Genomic DNA, 22159 nt, shown 5'->3' with positions numbered 1-22159 from the left:
TGGTAGTGGTAGTGGTAGTGTGGTAGTGGTAGTGGTAGTGTGGTAGTGGTAGTGGTAGTGTGGTAGTGGTAGTGAGAGTGTGGTAGTGGTAGTGGTAGTGGTAGTGAGAGTGTGGTAGTGGTAGTGGTAGTGAGAGTGTGGTAGTGGTAGTGGTAGTGTGGTAATGGTAGTGGTAGTGGTAGTGTGGTAGTGGTAGTGGTAGTGGTAGTGGTAGTGTGGTAGTGGTAGTGGTAGTGGTAGTGAGAGTGTGGTAGTGAGAGTGAGAGTGTGGTAGTGGTAGTGGTAGTGAGAGTGTGGTAGTGGTAGTGAGAGTGTGGTAGTGGTAGTGGTAGTGAGAGTGTGGTAGTGAGAGTGTGGTAGTGAGAGTGTGGTAGTGGTAGTGGTAGTGAGAGTGTGGTTGTGGTAGTGAGAGTGTGGTAGTGGTAGTGAGAGTGTGGTAGTGGTAGTGAGAGTGTGGTAGTGGTAGTGAGAGTGTGGTAGTGGTAGTGAGAGTGTGGTAGTGGTAGTGGTAGTGAGAGTGGTAGTGGTAGTGGTAGTGTGGTAGTGAGAGTGTGGTAGTGAGAGTGTGGTAGTGAGAGTGTGGTAGTGAGAGTGTGGTAGTGAGAGTGTGGTAGTGAGAGTGTGGTAGTGAGAGTGTGGTAGTGAGAGTGTGGTAGTGGTAGTGGTAGTGGTAGTGGTAGTGAGAGTGTGGTAGTGGTAGTGGTAGTGAGAGTGTGGTTGTGGTAGTGAAAGTGTGGTTGTGGTAGTGAGAGTGTGGTTGTGGTAGTGAGAGTGTGGTAGTGAGAGTGAGAGTGAGAGTGTGGTAGTGAGAGTGAGAGTGAGAGTGTGGTAGTGAGAGTGAGAGTGAGAGTGTGGTAGTGAGAGTGAGAGTGTGGTAGTGAGAGTGAGAGTGTGGTAGTGAGAGTGAGAGTGTGGTAGTGAGAGTGAGAGTGTGGTAGTGAGATTGAGAGTGTGGTAGTGAGAGTGAGGTAGTGAGAGTGAGAGTGTGGTAGTGAGAGTGCGGTAGTGAGTGTGAGAGTGTGGTAGTGGTAGTGGTAGTGAGAGTGTGGTAGTGGTAGTGGTAGTGAGAGTGTGGTAGTGGTAGTGAGAGTGTGGTAGTGGTAGTGGTAGTGAGAGTGTGGTAGTGGTAGTGAGAGTGTGGTAGTGGTAGTGGTAGTGGTAGTGAGAGTGGTAGTGAGAGTGTGGTAGTGAGAGTGTGGTAGTGAGAGTGTGGTAGTGAGAGTGTGGTAGTGAGAGTGTGGTAGTGAGAGTGTGGTAGTGGTAGTGGTAGTGAGAGTGTGGTAGTGGTAGTGGTAGTGAGAGTGTGGTAGTGGTAGTGGTAGTGAGAGTGTGGTAGTGGTAGTGAGAGTGTGGTAGTGGTAGTGAGAGTGTGGTAGTGGTAGTGAGAGTGTGGTAGTGGTAGTGAGAGTGTGGTAGTGGTAGTGAGAGTGTGGTAGTGGTAGTGAGAGTGTGGTAGTGGTAGTGGTAGTGGTAGTGAGAGTGGTAGTGAGAGTGTGGTAGTGAGAGTGTGGTAGTGAGAGTGTGGTAGTGAGAGTGTGGTGGTGGTAGTGAGAGTGTGGTGGTGGTAGTGAGAGTGTGGTAGTGGTAGTGAGAGTGTGGTAGTGGTAGTGAGAGTGTGGTAGTGGTAGTGGTAGTGGTAGTGAGAGTGGTAGTGAGAGTGTGGTAGTGAGAGTGTGGTAGTGAGAGTGTGGTAGTGAGAGTGAGAGTGTGGTAGTGGTAGTGGTAGTGAGAGAGTTGTTGTGGTAGTGGTAGTGAGAGTGTGGTAGTGGTAGTGGTAGTGAGAGTGTGGTAGTGGTAGTGGTAGTGAGAGTGTGGTTGTGGTAGTGAGAGTGTGGTTGTGGTAGTGAGAGTGTGGTTGTGGTAGTGAGAGTGTGGTTGTGGTAGTGAGAGTGTGGTAGTGAGAGTGAGAGTGTGGTAGTGAGAGTGAGAGTGAGAGTGTGGTAGTGAGAGTGAGAGTGAGAGTGTGGTAGTGAGAGTGAGAGTGTGGTAGTGAGAGTGAGAGTGTGGTAGTGAGAGTGAGAGTGTGGTAGTGAGAGTGAGAGTGTGGTAGTGAGAGTGTGGTAGTGAGAGTGAGAGTGTGGTAGTGAGTGTGAGAGTGAGAGTGTGGTAGTGAGTGTGAGAGTGAGAGTGTGGTAGTGAGTGTGAGAGTGAGAGTGTGGTAGTGAGAGTGTGGTAGTGAGAGTGAGAGTGAGAGTGTGGTAGTGGTAGTGAGAGTGTGGTAGTGAGAGTGAGAGTGTGGTAGTGAGAGTGTGGTAGTGAGTGTGAGAGTGAGAGTGTGGTAGTGAGTGTGAGAGTGTGGTAGTGAGAGTGTGGTAGTGAGTGTGAGAGTGTGGTAGTGAGAGTGTGGTAGTGAGAGTGTGGTAGTGAGAGTGTGGTAGTGAGTGTGGTAGTGAGTGTGGTAGTGAGTGTGGTAGTGAGTGTGGTAGTGAGTGTGGTAGTGAGTGTGGTAGTGAGAGTGTGGTAGTGGTAGTGGTAGTGGTAGTGAGAGTGGTAGTGGTAGTGGTAGTGTGGTAGTGAGAGTGTGGTAGTGAGAGTGTGGTAGTGAGAGTGTGGTAGTGAGAGTGTGGTAGTGAGAGTGTGGTAGTGGTAGTGAGAGTGTGGTAGTGGTAGTGGTAGTGGTAGTGGTAGTGGTAGTGGTAGTGGTAGTGAGAGTGTGGTAGTGAGAGTGTGGTAGTGGTAGTGGTAGTGGTAGTGAGAGTGTGGTAGTGGTAGTGGTAGTGGTAGTGGTAGTGGTAGTGGTAGTGGTAGTGGTAGTGGTAGTGAGAGTGTGGTAGTGGTAGTGGTAGTGGTAGTGGTAGTGGTAGTGAGAGTGTGGTAGTGGTAGTGGTAGTGAGAGTGTGGTAGTGGTAGTGGTAGTGAGAGTGTGGTAGTGGTAGTGGTAGTGAGAGTGTGGTAGTGGTAGTGAGAGTGAGAGTGTGGTAGTGAGAGTGAGAGTGTGGTAGTGAGAGTGTGGTAGTGGTAGTGAGAGTGTGGTAGTGGTAGTGAGAGTGTGGTAGTGGTAGTGAGAGTGTGGTAGTGGTAGTGAGAGTGTGGTAGTGGTAGTGAGAGTGTGGTAGTGGTAGTGAGAGTGTGGTAGTGGTAGTGAGAGTGTGGTAGTGGTAGTGAGAGTGTGGTAGTGGTAGTGAGAGTGTGGTAGTGGTAGTGAGAGTGTGGTAGTGAGAGTGTGGGTGGGAGTGTGGGGGTGTGGGGGTGTGGGAGTGTGGAACTTCTGTAGAAAGTAGAGGCATCCTTAAAACAAATTTTCCTCCTTAATGAATTTCATCTAATCAACTTAATTTCAAGTTGCCAGTCTTCTGGGTCCCCTTTTGATCCTCTTTCAGCAAAATATATGTGCAAACTTGTGCCTAGACTGGCCAAAGACCTCAGTGTAGATTTCAATTATTCACTAACTACTAGCACATTGTAGGGCCATAGTGAAACACCTTCTGAAGAAACCTTTGCTTGTACCAGAGAACTATATAATTTTAGACCCATTTCCCTTTGCCTTTCCCTCTCTAAATAGTTGGAAAAGTGGATTGTTCAGCTATTAACGGAATTTCAAGAAATATTAGACCCCTTTCCAATTTTACTTTATCAGGGGTTGAGTATAAAGCCCCCTACAAAACTGGACGTGATCTCTGCTTTGGACACACTTCGTTAAATGATGGATGTGGTGGGGTCAAGAGCGTTAGTGTTCCATGATCTCTCACAGCCTTTCACACCATTGGACACAAAATCTTATTTTCTATATTGCCAGATTGTGTCATCAAAGCGATAGCTTTAGCCTGGTGAAAGACTTTGAGTAGTTGACAACAAATGATAATGATCTCCTTTCCCCCCTGTTCCCCCCCGACACATCTCAATAGAGATGACTTTATTGTGGCCTTCCTCAGGGGTCCAATATGTCCCACTTCCTTTTAAACCTGTATACAAGACCTCTGGCCTGTCTATTACAATAGCTACAGATTCTGCAGCACTGCACAAGACCACATTCTACACTGCTCACATTTAAACCGTGGCTCAGGTTGTTCTGTGGCCCCCGTCCACTTTTCCTGCTCCGGGCATTGTCTCCTCCACCATGGACATTTATGAGCAGTGTAGAGTGTAGCAGTGTAGAATGTTGCCTTGTGCAGTGCAGCAGAATCTGTATAGCTATTATAGTGAGGAGGTTTGCAGAGTGGATATTTGCGCAAAATATTTTGGTTTGTATATACTTCTGGGATACTGCATCTACATATGGATAACGTTTACAAAGTTGCTTTTCATAGCACGTTCCTTGAAATCTAACTTTCACCAATGCTTTTTTTTCTCTTTTTAACATTGTCTCTACTTGGTCATGTGCTGCAACGACTTGAATTTGGTAGATATTTCTAAATATGAGTATTCCACGTTTTCCTTCATGAGTGCTTCCATCTTTTTCATAACATCCTGAGCTGTGCCACAAGTAAAAACATTGTTAATAAAAATACGGTTAAATTAAGGTGGGACCTGAGCTGGTAATAAGTAATTGATTAATTGTAGGCAAATTTCTTTGCCTTCACATTTTGGTGTGGCGTGTCTATAGTGATGCAATACTTGCCTTGTTTTCTTTCCTGTCTGTTATGATGAGAAGCAGATGTTATACAAATGTTTTTGTTTTTTTAAAAACATTTTTATTTTCATTTTATCATATGGCAACAAAACAGTCATGTTATCACAGGTCAACTTATCACCCCTTCCGAACCTCCACCCCCCCCAGCCGAACCAATACAGGCATTATCAATTGTGTCCATGTCTGCCATACCTGATCATAGTATCCCCCGCACCTCCAGAATTGTGTGTGTGCCTGCATCTCGCGATGTTATGCAAATGTTGTCTGTTATTTGGTATCAAAACATTACCTCCTTCCTTAATCCTTGCGAGTCATGTGATAAGGTTATTTATTAACCGTTGTTTTATTAAACTGTGGTGCCGGTAGTGGAAAAAAACATGCTTGGGGGTTAGTGTATTTATTATTGATGTAACAGTTCATGGGTTTTTTTCTGGTCATGTTTAAATCATTTGAAAAATTAGCCAGAAAAAGATCCTCCTTTTTTGAAACAAGAGAATGTGGCAGGAAAAATCACTTGCAATATAGTATAGTAATTTTTCCTAATTCATCTGGACCAAGTCACGTGAAGTAGGTCACCTCTTGTTTAGTTGCTTTTGTAATTGATGGTGTTACAGACATGACATCTACAAAGAATCAAGTAATGGCTGTAATTGGGGAGCACATTCAACGCGGAAGGGGGGCCAGACTCACCGGAGGACATCGCTGCTGGGGCCCTGACGCTGTTTGCTCTTCTCCGCCGCCGTTGCTCACACCATCGCACGGCTGCAGCGGGGGAAGACTACAGCTCCCAGCGGGCATAGCAGCTGAACCGCCCACTTCCTGGTGGAGCGCGCCCGGAGGCGCTTAAAGATCGAGTGCTCCCTCGGTGGAGCGGGAGCACAGTCAACGCGGAAGGGGGGCCAGACTTACCGGAGGACATCGCTGCTGGAGCCCTGATGCTGTTTGCTCTTCCCCGCCGCCGTTGCTCGCACCATCGCACGGCCGCAGCGGGGGAAGACTACAGCTGAACCGCCCACTTCCTGGTGGAGCGCGCCCGGAGGCGCTTAAAGATCGAGTGCTCCCTCCGCGTCGCGGATGCGCGCGGGCGGCGCCGGGCGGAGCCCGGGCAGAGGGCGGGCCGTCTGTGGCCGTCCAGGGACGGGACGGGCCACCCCCCTAACACCTTCACAGCACCGCTCGCAATGGGCAAAAGGAAAAAGTTATGTGCTAAAGATGACAAGGGCACAAAAGCTAAACACCCCAGAAAGTCAGAATCGATCATCTCATACTTAACATCTGCCGTGGGGGTATTGACCAGAGAAATAGCCAATGCAGAGAAAGAGCTGGGCCTCAATGTCACAGACCTCATACAGGCCCCTCCGGTAGACAATAGCCGGGTAATCCCCCTGGAGCCAAATGTCGTGATCACCAACCGAGGAGGGACCTCAACCCACATAACCGCATCTATCACACAGGCAGATGCTTCCCAACCACAGTCTACCCCACCTGTTGCCTCTTCACATAAGTCGCACCAGAAGCAGAAGCGAAAGCTCTTAAACATGGCGGACAGAAGGAAAATAGCCACAGCTAAGACATACCGAATAGATCCCTGTTTCAAAGCACATATTGGGAAAATGGTGGAGGACTTATTTATTTCACGTTTGGAACCAGCTCTCGAGACCATTGCCAAAGACATTGTTGACACTTTGAACACCTGTGTCGCTGGGCTCATGGCTAAATGTAATAAGATTGATGCATTACTGAATCAACACATGGGGAAAACGAGGGGTTCCACTCAGCTAGAAGCATTAAATGTTAATCCTCCCACAGCAGACACCGCGACCGTCAACACTACTTTAGGTAGACCCAACAGCCTGACAGGGAATGTAGCTATGAAAAGACACCCAATTGTAGAGTCGAGGGCCGAGGGCAGTCTGCCTGAAACAAACATGTGTAGCCAGTCAGCAGACAAGACTGGACACACACATCAGCCGGGCCATACTCTGGAGCTGCCCCCGGAGGCAGCACCTTTGGTGGCTGTTTTTACTGGGGTACCTCCAATCAGGGGAGACACCATTGAAACAACCGCTGACTTGATGTCCCAAGCTAGACAATGGTGTTATCAGTTTAGCACGGGTGGTGATGACGTTGCCGCTGCTCTTACTATGGCAAGAAGGGTCCACTGGGTGGGACGTTGTCCTAAGAAAATCTCCGGGGACTGTGTGGTGGTAAATTTTAACAATAGGTATAGTGCTGAAAGACTATTCTGGGATGGTTCGAATGTCTTAAATAAGGGTATTAGACCTCTCCCCCTGGGTTTTTTCTATCCACCAAGGAGGGAACACAACCACCATCAACAGCGACCAAATCAGCACCATACACGCCATAATTTCCACCACAACAAGACATGTACAACATCGTATCAGGCCAACATGAGGGCACAGTGGAGACCTGTCCAGGGAATGGTGGTTAGTGGGGGGGAAGCTGTTGCCCCATCAACTCCCATATTTACTTCCATACAGTCAGATTCCACAGTACACCTTTCTAACAGGGAAGAGTTACAGCTCTGTAATCGATACTCACCTCTCTCACAGATGGAATCCAATGACTGACTGGAAGATCAAACCTCGGTCCTGGGAGTGGGATTAGGGGATGTCACTCATACTGTACAAAATCGGGTGAATACATGTAAAATGCTAAGTTGGAATGTGGCAGGAATTAGATCAAAAAGCTCTGATACAATCTGGTTACAATACATAAGACAGTTTGGTATCCTTGCTTTCCAGGAAACTTGGGACGCTGAATCTATCTTTAATCTAGATGGCTATCAAAGCTTCACCATTCCAGCGGTCCGGGGGATTGCAGGGAGATCAAAGGGGGGTTTACTTTTCCTTATTTCCCTAAACCTCGCAGGCACTTTTAGAAAACTTAACGGGGAGTCAGACAATTTCCTTATAATAGAATGGTTTATTGCGGACCAATATTATCTATTAATAAATCTATATAATGCAATGGGAAACTCCCTTCAAAACGAAGATTCTAGTGTGTTAGATTATTGTCTGTCAGTCTATAAGCTTAGCAACTCTTGTGATTATGATATAATTTTAATGGGAGATTTCAATTTACACCCTTGCCCATGGGACTGTTATGGGGAAGACGTGGTGGGACCTGAGAATGGGAGAATACCACATTTTGAACATAACAAACAGGGTGATGCTCTGGAGGAACTATTAGCTAATCTAAATCTATTTGAACCGGCCAAGGAAGGTGGCAGAGAGGCTCCCCCCACTTTCATAGGACGAGGCGCTGAATCAGTGATTGATTACATTTTTGTCTCACCGCGAGTCATGTGCAAAATCCTTGCGCACAGAGTCATGATATCAACCTTTAGCGACCACAATCCGCTTGCATTGGAAGTGGAATTGCGGTGCAGGGTTGCTATCAGTGACTCTGATAGGGCGGCACCACGGCACTTAGCGACAAAAGATCAACGAAGACGTATAAAGTGGGAAGCCGTAGTCCCGGAGGCCTTTTTTGAAGATTTGGCCATCAAGGCAGAGTCCAATTTAGGCGTCTGTCTGGATGAGTATGCCGTGGCCACAGAAATTATAACATCTTTTACAGCAATCTGTGACCAAATTGCAGAAAATTTACACAAAGAGAGTAGACCGCAAACTAAGAAAGCATTTAAATGGTTTGACTCCTCTTGCTCTAAGGCTCATGGGGCTCTCTTAAAAGCACTTAAGAGCAAACCAAGGGACAAGGCCCTAGTCTCTTCTCTCCGTAAAGAGTACAAACAGGCAATTTTTATGCGGAAACACAAAATTAAAGAGGAGGCATGGGATAACCTGCAGTCAATCGACGTGCTAAAAGATAGTAGAAAGTTTTGGGCTGTAATAAATCAGTCCTTTTTCTCGGAAACTGACAAACTAGACACAGAATGTGTTATTCCAGATGATGTGTGGCTCAAACATTTTACGAGCATTTATAGCGACAAGGAGCATCAAAAGTTAAACTTAGGAAGCCCCACTTCGGGTCACCCTACCCAAATTGTTAAATTTGAAATAACAGAAGTAGAAAAAGCCATTCGAGACACTTTGAAACATAAGGCCCCAGGGCCTGATGGGGTCCCGGCTGACCTCTATATCCTGTATCCTAACTTCTGGGCCAAGATTTTAACTAACGTGTTCAATGCATCAACTACAGCAGGTTCCCCCCCATCTTGGGCCTCTTCAATAATTGTACCTATTTTTAAAAAAGGGAGCAGAGGGGACCCTGCCTGTTACAGGCCAATCTCTCTGTTGGACTCTGCCGTTAAGATCATGGGCAGAGTCCTCTTGCAGAGATTGGGAGATTGGATGCTTGAACGGGGGGCGCTCTCGAACCTCCAGTACGGTTTTAGGCAACATAGAAGCACCATGGACCAATGCTTAAATTTACATCTTTTGATTAATAAATATACTGTAGCAAAAGACGGTTTTTTATACCTAGGGTTCATGGACCTATCGTCAGCGTTCGATCTGGTGAACTGCTCCAAACTATGGCATATTCTGCTGGAAATGGGTGTAGACGCTTCCCTGGTTCACTTTCTCAGCGACCTCCATCAGAACCGAGCGGCAACTGTTAGAGTGACGCAGGACGGCAGGTGCACGGGCCAATTCAAACCCAGGCGGGGGGTCAGACAAAGTTGTATTCTGGCCCCCCTTCTTTTTACAATTTACATTAATGGCCTGGAAAAATCTCTAATTGGGGCTAGTGCAGATATTCCGCGTGCAGGGGGAACGGGCATCCCGGTCCTCCTGTACGCGGACGATGCCGTACTCATCGCTCGCACAGGCCTAGGCCTACAGAGGCTGCTGGATAACTTCGGCACCTTTATGGAGTCATTAGACCTAAACGTTAACAGCTGTAAATCTCATGTTATGATTTCTGGAGGCTGAAGGAAGATTAGCAAGGTAAACACGTTCAGATGTCTGGGCAATCAACTCTCCAGGGTACCGGTTTTTAGCTACCTTGGAGTGTTGTTTGACGAGAAGGGTAACTGGGGCCCCCAACAGAAACAGAAGAGCAATGCTGTTATAAGATCTACGTCCGCCCTTCTCAGCTTTGCTAAACGACTGGGAGCTAGGCCTATGGACGCCATTCTTAAAATATACAAGGCCAAATGTTGCGCGATAGCATCTTATGGGGCCTCAATATGGGGATATGCCAATGTGGGTAAAATACAACTCGCGGAGAACAAATTTCTTAGATCCCTGCTGGTGGTACCTCAGTCAGCCCCTACTCTGTCCATCCATTCTGAATTGGGTTTAGGCTACATTACGGATTGTCTAAAAGTAGCCCCCCTAATTTGTTGGGCGAAGACATGGCTTAATGAGGATATCACCCTCAACCACCTTATCCTTAAAGATTGCTTATCCCTCGACAAGGCAAATGGCATACCATGGCTGGCATACATTAGAGCGGCGTGTGTCAGACTGGGTCGCCCTGAACTATACACAGCCCCAGAGGGTATTAGGAAAGAGGATGTGGACTGGATCAAACATAATTTCAGGATGATGTTGGAGGCAGAAAGGGAGGAGGAGGAGCGTAGAAAATTGGGTGTTAGAAGTATCTATCTTTTACAGACTTCCCCTTCAATTGAGCCCTACCTGAAGATTGTCACAAAGCCTTTCCACCGCTTTCTGTTGACAAGATTCAGGTTTAATTTAATACACCTCAACTTAGGATTCTTTCCGAAATGGGGTAAACCAGAAGAATCCCCACCATGCTCCTGCGACAATTTTTCAACTCAAGATACCCTCCACCTAATTATGTTCTGTGAAAAGTTTTCCAAGGCACGAAAAAAAAATGTATACCCCATTTTACGAGAGGCGGCCTTTGTGCAAGTAAGACCAGCACTCCTACACCTGCAATTTTAGTGTAGCAAGCTTCTTGGTGGCAGCAGCTAGGATTAATAAAAAGAATTGTAATTGTATGCTCCAAGTATAGTAGGAGGAGAAGGGGGTACCTCGATATAAATGATGCTAATTCACATGATGCATTTTTTACTTTTTAATTGAATTTTTAGAATGTCTTCTTATATTTGGAGTGAATATCTTTATCACTACCTATTTTTATGAACTGTAAATAATGTATATATATGAATGTTCGCAAATGCAAATGCTTGCACAATTATTTACCTTGTACATATTTTTGAATTTATCTCCTGCATCTGAATGTATGTATATTGTTGCTGCTTTTTATGATTTTTAATCGAAATAAAGAATTTTGACTGACTGACTGGCTGTATTTGGAAGTAATAACAGTATGTGTGCTCTTTTCCTGTGTATTGTAGGTCTTGGAGACAGTAATGTTCCATTCGTTTCTGAAAGCTCGCCTTAACAAAAGTATGGACGCTTTCACAAGGATGGAGCTAACTACACCCTCTGTAACTAACAGGTACCTTTGTTTTTCCAAATATTTTTATTAGTAAAACATTCGAAATTATTTTAAATAATTATAGTATGTTTTCTCATTCAGTTCAAGCAAAGTGTTGGCATTTAATGCATACATTCCAACGTTTGTCTCTGAAACTATTTACTCTTAGTCCCTACAATGCTAACATAGGGATTTAGAAATGGATTATGTACTTGGAGATGCGTTGTGTGTGGTTTTACCTTTGTGTTAAAGGAAATTGACAATTTTATTGTCTGAAATGCTTGTCACAGATCAGTCTTTTATATTATAAATTCGTATTTATCGATTTGTATAGCGCTACCGATACCTAGAAATGTGTCGGGGTGCTGATAACAGCAAACTTCAACTCTTAACCATTTCGGGTCAATTAAAGGGTCTAAAGCCATGTTTTTAAGTCTTTTCTTTGTACAGTAAGACTTCTTTGATCTAACAGAGAGCATGAGAGAGGCTGGCAACGTGGACAGATAATGCTCTGCTCACAGTAGGAACTCTGTTGAATTCGGGAAAAATGAGCGAGTTGTCGCCAGCGGCTCGTAACCAGCGCTTGAGATAGTACAGATTACCTTTCTAATGTGGGATATAAAGGTCAAATTGATGAATTGACTTGTGAACGATACTAAGGGGTTTGAACATAATCCTTTAATGTAGTCAATTCAAGACTTCAAATGCTGATAAGTGACATGTAAGAGAAAAGCAAGTCTGACTGAGGTGGTTTGAATTCAATACTGGTGTTTGAGGAGATAGTCTGAGGATCCCATAAATGTAAAAAAATAATCCAGATACGCGTGGATGGGAAAGAAGGAAAACATGTTTATAATGTGCTCAACGGAGAAAACCAGAGGAAAGGCTATAGGAGCAGCCTTACTCAGCAGAGGCCAAAAGGCTGTTGAGAATGGATGCAGGCGCCTGCCTGTGGAGCAACAGATATCTCCGCTTTCTCTCTGTTGCACTTTAAGGACTTCCAACTAAGCCCAGATGGGATATCTCATATGCTGGTGTGGAAATTCTTAATCTGAAGTGGTGCAGGTGCCAATTGGTCCGCAGATCTGATCAACTGAATATCATATGCGTAATTTCATTAAGTTAACTCCATTGTTACAGATCAACTGAGTCAGAGATCGGAGGTACACATTAAATAAGGTTGGACTCAGAGAAGAAACTTGGGGAACCCTTGACATCTGTTCTCCAGGTAGGAATTTCACCATCTCAGAGCTCTGCCAACCTTGAGATCAAGATTTTGTGTGACAATTTTAAATGTGGCTGAAACAGAAAGTAATACAAGGGCCATAAAATGGCTCTGGTTTTCTGCCATTGTAAGGTCGTCCACGAGAGACAAGTGCAGCTTTGCTACTGTGTGCAGGACCAAACCCTGATTGAACAGGTCAAGTAGATGGTAAAGCTCCAAAATATCACATAGGATCCTATTTACCTATTTTTTCAAAATCTTTCAAGGGAAAGGCCAGAATGCTGTAGGCTGGATTTAATCTGGTTTGATGGGTTGGCTGTTTTTTTTTATTTTTAAGATAGGGACCAGCATAGCTTTTTTCCACTCAGAGGGCACAGAGCCAGTACAGACAGAGTGATTGCAGATAGCCTGTAACGGCCAGCTAAAGAAAATGCCATTTCTTCACATGTCTTCGGAGGTACAGGATCCTCATAAGACGTTTTAGCTTGACTTTTACCTATAATCTGCAGTTGGATATAGAAAAGGATGTTGGCATCAACATTGATTTGGTGTTGCACAGTCTTTTTGAAATGCTTATTGTGCATCATGATAATGAAATTAGTCATTAGTTGTCAAAGTCTGCCTTTGGTTACTGAAAATAATGTAACGGTGTGTTGATCTACTTTCAGATTTTCAGAAATGTTCAATTCATCTTCAAAGGAATCAAAATAAAGTTACTTTTTTACTGATTGTGTTTTGCTAGGTAGAGCATGGCCAGCTTTATTCTTACATTTGTTCTTGGTGCCTATAAAGATAAATATGTGTATCACTCAAGTGACCTAAATTTAGGGTGACGTAAGTATACACATTTAGCAAGGTAGTGGTGTATATTTGCATGGATATCTAATACTTCTGTAAAAGGCTTAGCCTGCTGTAGTTTGTTAAACAGTGAAAGCAAGCATTATAATGTTTTTCCAAAAGCCTAATTTCAGGTCGTTTTGTAGACCTTACTGATTTGAACTGAGCGCTTCTTGCATAGCGGATAGAGCGATCCGTGGAGTTTGGGCAAACATCTGCTGTTGCAAAGCCTGCTGGTAAAATTGCATGTAAGATTGCAGCAGGCATAGATCAATCAATCAATGATGACATTTGTATAGCGCACTACTCACCCGGGAGGGTCTCAAGGCGCTGGGGGAGAGGGGTCCGCTACTGCTCGAAAAGCCAGGTCTTGAGTTGCTTCCTGAAGGAGAGATGGTCTTGGGTTCGCCAAAGGTGGATGGGGAGGGAGTTCCATGTCTTGGCTGCCAGGTATCAGAAGGATCTTCCTCCGGCGGTGGCTCTGCGGATGCGTGGGACGGCGGCGAGGGCGAGGCTGGTCGACCGTAACTGGCGGGTGGGCGTATTGAAGGTCAGGCGGTTGTTGAGGTACTTGGGGCCTTGGTCGTGGAGAGCCTTGTGGGTGAGGAGTCTGAACGTGATCCTCTTGCTGACGGGGAGCCAGTGCAGGTCTTTCAGGTGGCCGGAGATAAGGCTGTGTCGGGGAATGTCCAGGACGAGTCGTGCGGAGGCGTTCTGGATTCGTTGGAGTCTTTTCTGAAGTTTGGCTGTGGTTCCGGCGTAGAGGGCGTTTCCGTAGTTCAGTCGGCTGGTGACGAGAGCCTGGGTGACCGTCTTCCTGGTTTCGGTGGGTATCCATCGGACGATCTTTCGGAGCATGCGCAGGGTGTTGAAGCACGATGATGAGACGGCGTAGACTTGTCTGGTCATCGAGAGGGAGGAGTCCAGGATGAAGCCCAGGTTACGTGTGTGGTCCGTTGGTTTGGGAGTGGTGCCCAGGGCAGGGGGCCACCAGGAGTCGTCCAGGCGGAGGGCGATGACCCCAGGATGAGGACTTCCATCTTGTCTGAGTTCAGGTTCAGGCGGCTGTTCTTCATCCACTCGGCGACGTCTTTCATTCCTTCGTGTAGGCTGGTTCTGGCGGTAGCTGGGTCGTTGGTGAGGGAGAGGATCAGCGTAGGAGATGAAGTTGAGGTTGTGTTGGCGTGCAATGGCTGCGAGGGGGCTCATGTAGACGTTGAAGAGGGTGGGGCTGAGCGATGATCCCTGTGGTACGCCGCAGTTGACTTCTGTGGCCTCGGATCTGAACGGGGGAGGCGGACTCTCTGGGTGCTTCCGGCGAGGAACGAGATGATCCACTCCAAGGCCTTCTCTTGGATTCCGATGTTGCTGAGGCGCTGCACTAGGGTGCGGTGGCAGACAGTGTCGAACGCTGCGGAGAGGTCCAGGAGGATGAGGGCCGCTGTTTCCCCATTGTCGAGCAGGGATCTGATGTCGTCAGTGGCTGCGATGAGGGCGGTCTCAGTGCTGTGGTTGGCTCGGAAGCCGGACTGTGAGTGGCCGAGGGATCCGTTCGTCTCGAGGAAGGCGGCAAGCTGTCTGTTGACGGTCTTCTCGATGACTTTGGCAGGAAAAGGGAGGAGCGAGATGGAGCGGAAATTCTTGAGGTCGGTGGGGTCCGCTGTTGGTTTCTTCAGGTGGGCGTTGAGCTCGGCGTGCTTCCAGCTTTCCGGGAAGGTGGCGGTGTTGAAGGAGGCGTTGATGATGTCCCGGAGTTGGGGTGCGATGATGGAGTCGGCCCTGTTGAAGACGTGGTGGGGGCAGGGGTCGGTTGGGGATCCGGAGTGGATGGTGTTCATCGTGTGGGTGGTGTCTTCGGTGCTGACCGGGGTCCAGGCGCAGAGGGTGGTGGTAGGTGGCGTTGGTTCGGTGGTTGGGTGCGTGGCTGGTGCGCCGAAGCTGTTGTGTATTTCGGCGATCTTGCGGTGGAAGAACGAGGCGAGCGAGTCGCAAAGGTCTTGCGAGGGAGTGATGTCATTGTAGCTGGCGCTGGGGTTGGAGAGCTCTTTGACGATGCTGAAGAGTTCCTTGCTGTTGTGGGCGTTGTTGTCCAGTCGTTCTTTGACTGCTGTCTTCTTGGTGGTGCGGAGCAGCTGGTGGTGTTTGCGGGTGGCGTGCTTCAGGGCAGTCATGTTGACTGTGGTCTGGTCATTGCGCCAGGCTTTCTCGAGGGTGCGGCAGTTCTTCTTGGAGTTCTTAAGTTCGTCGGTGAACCAAGAGGCTTTCTTGCTGCCGTGTCCGCTGGGAGGGGCCTTCAGTGGTGCGAGGTCATCTGCGCAGTTGGTGATCCACTGTGTGAGGTTGTTGGCTGCTTCGTTGGGGTCCGTTGTTCTGGCGGGAGGGTTCTGGCTGAGGGAGGTGGTGAGCTGGTCGGCGGTGATCTTGTTCCAGTTCCTGCGAGGAACCTGTTGCGGGTGGTGGTGGGTCGTGGTTTTGCTGAAGCTGAAGTGGACGCAGCTGTGGTCAGTCCAGTGAAGTCCGGTGGAGTGGCTGAAGGCGATGTATTTGCTGGAGGAGAAGACTGGGTCAAGCGTGTGTCCGGCGTAGTGGGTGGGGGTGTTCACCAGTTGCTTGAGTCAGAGGTTGGCGAGGTTGTCCAGCAGGGTGGAGGTGTTGCTGTCCTTGTTGTTCTCCAGGTGGAAGTTGAGGTCCCCTAGGAGGATGTAGTCAGCGGAGGGGAGGGCATGCGGGCTGATGAAGTCTGTGATGTCTTCGCTGAATCGTGTGCGTGGTCCCGGGGGTCTGTAGATGAGGGTTCTTCTGAGTGTGGTCTTGGGGTCGGTGTGTATCTGGAAGTGGAGGTGTTCGGCGGCGGCGAAGGTGTCGTCGGAGCTGGTTGTGATGCGGATGGTGTTCTTGTATACGATGGCGATGCCTCCTCCGGTCTGGTTGACGCGGACCCTCCGGGTGATCTTGTATCCGTCCGGGATGGCGATGGCGATGTCGGGGGTTGAGGAGGCGTTCATCCAGGTTTCCGTGAGGAAGGCGACATCTGGTGATGTTGTGTCGAGCAGGTTCCAGAGTTCGACGGCGTGTCTGTGGACGGAGCGGGTGTTGAGCAGGATGCACTTAAGGTGGTTGCTGCTGGTGCTCCACTTGGCGGGTGCGGTGCAGGTCCGGAGGCAGGTGAACTTGCAGGTTTGGCAGGTGAAGGGTCCGTGGGTGCGTTTCGGGGTGGCTCGGTAGCAGGCGGGGTTCCGGCCAGCGTTGAGTGCGTGGAGGATGGCGGCGTCGTAGGTGCGTCGGGTGCGTTGGTATTGTCGAGGACCAGGGGTCCTGGCGCTGGGCGCGGTCCAGGTGCGGACGGGCGCAGACGGGCTTGCCTTTGGCGCGCCTTCGGCGCACCCGCTGCGCGCACGTGCAGACTATGCCATAAATGGAGAGTGGGGGGGGAGGAGGGAGGGAGGAGCAGCTGGGAGGTGGGAGCGGGGTGGCGAATGGGAGAGGGAACCGAAGGAAGGGGGCGGGGCCGCGGGGGAGCAGCGGCAGGGAGGGAGCGGGGTGGAACAGCGGGACAGGCGGCAGAAGCGCGAAAAACAGAAGAAAACAAAACTGGGTCACAGCGAAATACAGAGGAACAAAAACAGGGGTACAGCAGGCAATACTGTGGCTATCAGAGGAGGGAGAAGAGCCTCGCCAGCAGCGGCGAGCGGGCGTCGGCAGCAGGGGACCGGGTGACCTCAGGAGGAGCCACGCGGCGTGTTTAGCGACCGGCACCGACGGGGTAGATGGATTCAATCTGCCACCCTCTGTCCCTCAGAAATTGTTGTCACACTTGAATAAACTGTGAAGCGGATACGCTGATGGATTCAAGGCTGAGGTATTGTTAACTTTAGCAAAACACAAGTAGCTAAAGAGAATTGTAGGCCTAGTGGTTTTAATTTACTTATCAAAGGTTCTAAATAGTCTGCACCAAACTTTGATCTGTTTGTCTCAAGATGTTGCCATCGCCTTTCTTTTCTAAATTATTTTTTCTTTGACCATCCTATGCTGTCTTGTTTTTTAAATTAGTGTTGGATCTGAAAGCCCAAGAAGAAGAATTGTAGAGAGAGCGGCGTTGACCAGATTCAGACCTGAGCACATGTTTAGTAAACGATTAGTAATAAGCATGCCTGATTTACAAGTCCTGACAAATACAGATCCTCCCGCCAGGCACTATTCATTGCGAAAGCCAGAAACTGCAAATGGTAAGGAAAGCAACACATGCATTGTTTGTTTTTCATTTTAAACATTTTAAACTTTAGCATTCATTTCACGCCTTATTTTTACTTTAGTTACTTTCTATACTTGAACAATTATTATGGTATCTCAGTGGCTTAAAGCAACCCCATGTCGATGATCGTGTAACTTACAGATTACTGTTGCAAATGCTGGCAGGTTTGACAGCCTTTCATTTTACAGGCTCAGTAAATTCATTACCATGAACGTCTTGATTCCGAGTGGAGCAGAGAGGTATGTGCAGTTTCTCAATAAAATTCACAGTTTATCCCATGCAATAAAGACTACCTCGTCTGAATTTTTTGGGGTTTATCATGGAGATTTACTGTACTCTTTTACCCTGGTAAATTCTGGTAGGTTTGACCTACACATGGACTAGGCAAATCATTTAATAGACGTTTGTCTTCAATCTCCGTCATGAAATCATCCTCGTATTCACATGCTTAGAGAAAATCCTGGCAGCAAGGCTGGAGCTCTCAAACAGTAACATTTATACTTTTCTCCCCAAAAAATCCATTTTTAAATTTGGAAACCACTGAAATAGCAAAACAAAAGCAATCTCCTGAAAGGTGATTCTCTCTTTCATATTTGTTCCTAGGTGCGCAGAACTCACTTGGATTTTGAGAAATCTGACCATAAAGCAATATCACATCTGCTATATTTTAACAGCTCCTCAGAGCATGTCTGAAGAAAACAGCTTGCCTTCACACACAGTTTTATTATTCGATTTTACTTCAAAAGAAGTTTATTAATGTATTTTTAATATTTTCAGTTTTGATGAGGAGAACTGCTCATATGTATTCCTACAAGAAACCTGTTTTCTGATTCTTGGGATGTGGCTTGAAAGCTGGGTAACATGGTAGCATCCTTCTGAACTCCAGACCCGGATTCCGCCTTAGCTGAAATTACCTGCTGCCAAATGTGAGTGATTGCACCTCCAGAAGGGGGGTGGGGCTTCGTGTAGCACTATGGTCGGCAACAAGAGCTTAATTGTACCCTGTGGCTCTGGAATTCACTCTAATTTAACTACACTGTGCTGGTCGCGTCGCAGCTAAGATGGAGGGTGCATCGGCGTTCTCTTAAAGACCACCCTGGAGCTGTGACTATTTTACAGTGGTCTCTGCAGTCTCTCAGCCCCTCGCTCAGCTGATTCTGGCAGCTCCCTACTTCCTGGCAAGGTGTATGCTGTTCCTTGGTTCCACCATTGCTGCTGCTCTGCCTGCCAGGTCATAGACTCCCTGGCCTTGCTATGTGGACCTGACAAGATTTGTCCAGCGTCCGCTGAGGTTTCTCCTGCAGCAGCAACCGCTTCCATACAGCATATCCCACTGCTTGGCTACAGCTAAGACATATTGATACTGGACTTCTTGCATGTTATGGGCTCTGCACCTACTATTTGACTTGGGACAAAGCCTTTTTGGCCCTTATCTAAAGTGTTAGTTCACTTCACTGCCCTAACCTTATAATTAGTGATTCCATGCATCTTTGTGCCTAGGCACAGCCTATAATGTCTGCTTAGGAGCATACCACAAGGTAGTCCCTGGTTCCGATCATGCATTTCTTCCTTGCTGAAAATCACCTGCATGGAGCAGCGCTTTCTCTGATACAAGAAGAATCCCTGACTTACTGGATGACTTACTCCTACCTACCTACGCCTGACATCCATGTTCTTAGGATCTCAACACCGTGCACAGTCATGTGCTGCTTTCTGGGGTGAAGGTGGCTGCATAGCCGAGCTTACAACTGCATGCACTGCTTTTCTCCCATATCACTTTGGTGCCCAGCTCATTTCATACAAAGATTGCATGCGGAGAGCGACAAGACTGGAGCGATGCTTGCCCAACTGGCTGAACAGGAGAACAAACAGACTCCAGTGCTGGTGATACATGACCATATTGGCCCTGGTCAGTACACATCTAGTTATCAATGGGGTATTCCAGACCCATCTGAATTAGACCTAAGCTGTGCGACAACAGCAGCCTGGATGGTCGGCACTCGGAGTACCTAGTGGGAGAAGGTGTAGGAGGGTGGTGGGGCAGGATGTGAAGAAGAGGGGGAAATACCACTTCCGACCCTGGTCATGGGGGACAGCAAAGTTGTGGACATACCCATCCATCGAGAGGAGATTCAGTAATTAAGGTGTTGAAAATTGCAAACCCCCCAGGGAGCGATTGTCTTCCTGCGGAGTTCTATTACCAGAATGCAGATATGGCAGCTGTTAAGGTTGCTGGAAGTTTATCAGGAAACCCTCCAAAAGGGAAGCTTTCCACGCACATGTGAAGCGCTAATTGTGATGGTGCAGAAACCAGACAATGACCCGACGGAAGCCGGTTTGTACAGGCCACTTTTACGATTAAATGTAGGTGTAAAGCTCCTTAGCGGCATACTAGCAGCGCATTTGCTCCCCTGTCTTTCAGCTCTAATACACACAGACCAGTCTGGTTTCATTCCAAAGAGGAGTACTCTCCACAATCTGAGGAGGCTCTAGCACGTATATCATGACCACAGCTGCAAGGAGATGCTTACCCCTTGCACTTCTAGACATCGAGTAGGCGTTCGACTCCTTCGCTGGAACTACTCTTGGCAGGTACTTAGAAGGCAGGCATGGTAACTGTGTATATACATTGGACCGGACTACTTTTTACTGACTCACCGCGGTAGGGGCCAGTCGGGAGGCGAGGTCTCGGAAACCTTTTGTTTACATTAGGGGAACCAGGAAGGGATGCCCATTGTCTCCACTCCTCTTTGGGCTAGGGATGAAGCCGATGGCGTAGAGATTATGTAGGATGTTGGGCCCCTGGGCTAATCATAGTAGGGGAAACCAAGCACATGGCCAGCATTTTTTAATATATATGTAATATCACTGGCCTTTCTGATAAAATGCTTTGGTTTCTCCCTCATATCCTACGCAGCTCTTACCCAGATTGTAGTCTCCCTAGTCAGTAATGATGACAATAGGAGCAACAGATTCAACAACTGTATGCTGGCAGTCAGTTTTTGGCTGAGCATGAACTGCCTTAAGCTAAACTCAGGAAAGACAGAGGTCATCTTTTTTGGCGAATAGGTCTCCTTTTGGTCCCCATCTTGGTGGGCTCAAGAGCTAGGAAATCTTCTGTTACCGGCTAGGAAAGTAAAAAATCTAGGAGTCCTACTAGATGGCAAGTCAATGCTATCATCATTCCCTATACAATGAAAAAAATAGTGAAGAAAATTCTCCCTTACAAAAAATGGTTGTGACGGCCTTGGTCATGTCCAAACTTGATTACTGCAATGGTCTCTGTCTGAACATGCAGGAGCAATTTCTAAACAAGCTTCAGGTTCTCCAGAACCCAGCAGCACGCATGCTGCTTGGAATTTCTAAATACAAATCTGTTAGGCATGCATTGTCTACGCTCCATTGGCTACCCATAAGGCACTTCACAACCCAGGCCTGGCATACCTGATAAATAGTTTTAAATGGTACTGTCCTAAAAATGTTGTTGTCCCTAATTTCAGACTCTCGTGATGGAGCAGAAAAAGCTATGTGGTGAGTGCCTCCAAACTGTGGAACATTCTCCCACCACACATCAAATCCATGTCTGATCTCCTATCTTTCGGAAGGGACAAATAAAACACTGCTTTTTAGCTTCCAGTCATATAATGGCTTTTTAGTCTCAGAAGGGCTGGTACCCCACTGTAATAGAAGCAGCACCAAGACACCTCCGAGGATACATGTGATTTAAAAGTAATTTTAACATAAGATAACCTAAAGACCCAGTGGGTGAAGCATCAGATGAATATCTCTGTCCTGGTCCAGATATCGGAATCAATAGCAAAACATCTGCAATGATGGCTACGGATCTGAGATTGGTTCAGCGGCAGACCCTTCTCCTGTCCCTAACCAGAGCAGACTGAATTCACAGATGTGTCCATCCTGGGTTGAGGTGACCATCTGGAAGAGGTGGAGATCAGAGGACTATGGTCTCCAGCGGAGTCCCAACCCCACATCAACCTATTGGAGTTGTGAGTGATTCGCCTGACATTGAAAGCCTTTCTTTCTTCTGTAAAGGGAAGACTGGTTCAGCGGTTCATGAACCACAGCACCCTCATGTTCTTTTCCAACAAATGGGGCGGGTGGGGTTGTGAACTCTACGTCAAGTGGCTCTGTGTTTCTTGACATTACTGGAACATCTTTGCATTTTCCTGGTGGTTCAAAATCTGAAGGGGTCTCTGAACGCCAGTGGACAAACTCAGCTGGTGATACCTAGCGGATCACCATTGACGGCTCCATCTGGAGGTGGTGGAATGTCTTTTCAGAAATTGGGAAGAAACCTGGTTAGAGCTATTCACCACCACAGAGAGAACACAAAGTCGGCACATCTGTACTCTGTAGGTTCCAAGATGGCACTCTTAGAGACACTTTTCATCTCCAGCCAAGGCCAACCTGTATGCCGATCTGCCAATACCACTCCTGCCCAGAGTTCTCAAGATGGTCAGGACACACTGGGCCCAAGTCATTCCTGTGGCTCTGGATTTGGCATGGAGAGTATGGTATCCTGAGCATGTGCATCAGCCCTCCGATCAGGCCTGCACTTCCTGAGGATCTCCTATCACAGCAACAGGCCAGAGTCCTGCAGCCAAACCTGCCCAGGCAGTGCCTTCATGCATGGAGATTGAGCGTCAAAAGTTGACAGTCTTTGACCTTCCCACAGAAGTCTGTAATGTTGTTCTGGCCACAAGCAAGCCCTCTGAAGTTAGTTTACACCTTCCGTTGGGACAAATTTGTGTCTTGGTATGCTTAAAAAAATGTTGATTTCCTTTCTGCACCTCTGTCTGATGCTTTGGTTCCAGGTTCCAGGCCTGTGCGGCCGCTGCCCGCAGCGGTGCCCCTG

At 47.6% G+C, this 22159-nt stretch overlaps 1 protein-coding gene across 1 annotated transcript in view; it reads left to right on the top strand.

Moving 5' to 3' along the window:
- Window positions 1-22159, top strand: part of DENND3 (DENN domain containing 3) — a 583137-nt gene that overhangs the window by 271641 nt on the left and 289337 nt on the right. Inside the window, exons 10-12 of the mRNA XM_078686126.1 lie at window positions 5868-6600; window positions 10887-10990; window positions 17082-17257. Of these exons, the coding sequence (XP_078542252.1) occupies window positions 5868-6600; window positions 10887-10990; window positions 17082-17257 (1013 nt within the window). The remainder of the gene's footprint in view (window positions 1-5867; window positions 6601-10886; window positions 10991-17081; window positions 17258-22159) is intronic.

The sequence above is a fragment of the Lissotriton helveticus genome, chromosome 4_1, assembly GCF_964261635.1.
Source record: "Lissotriton helveticus chromosome 4_1, aLisHel1.1, whole genome shotgun sequence".
Lineage (NCBI taxonomy): Eukaryota > Metazoa > Chordata > Amphibia > Caudata > Salamandridae > Lissotriton > Lissotriton helveticus.
The sequence above is the reverse complement of the archived record's forward strand: the minus strand, read 5'-3'. Positions and strand labels throughout refer to the sequence as shown.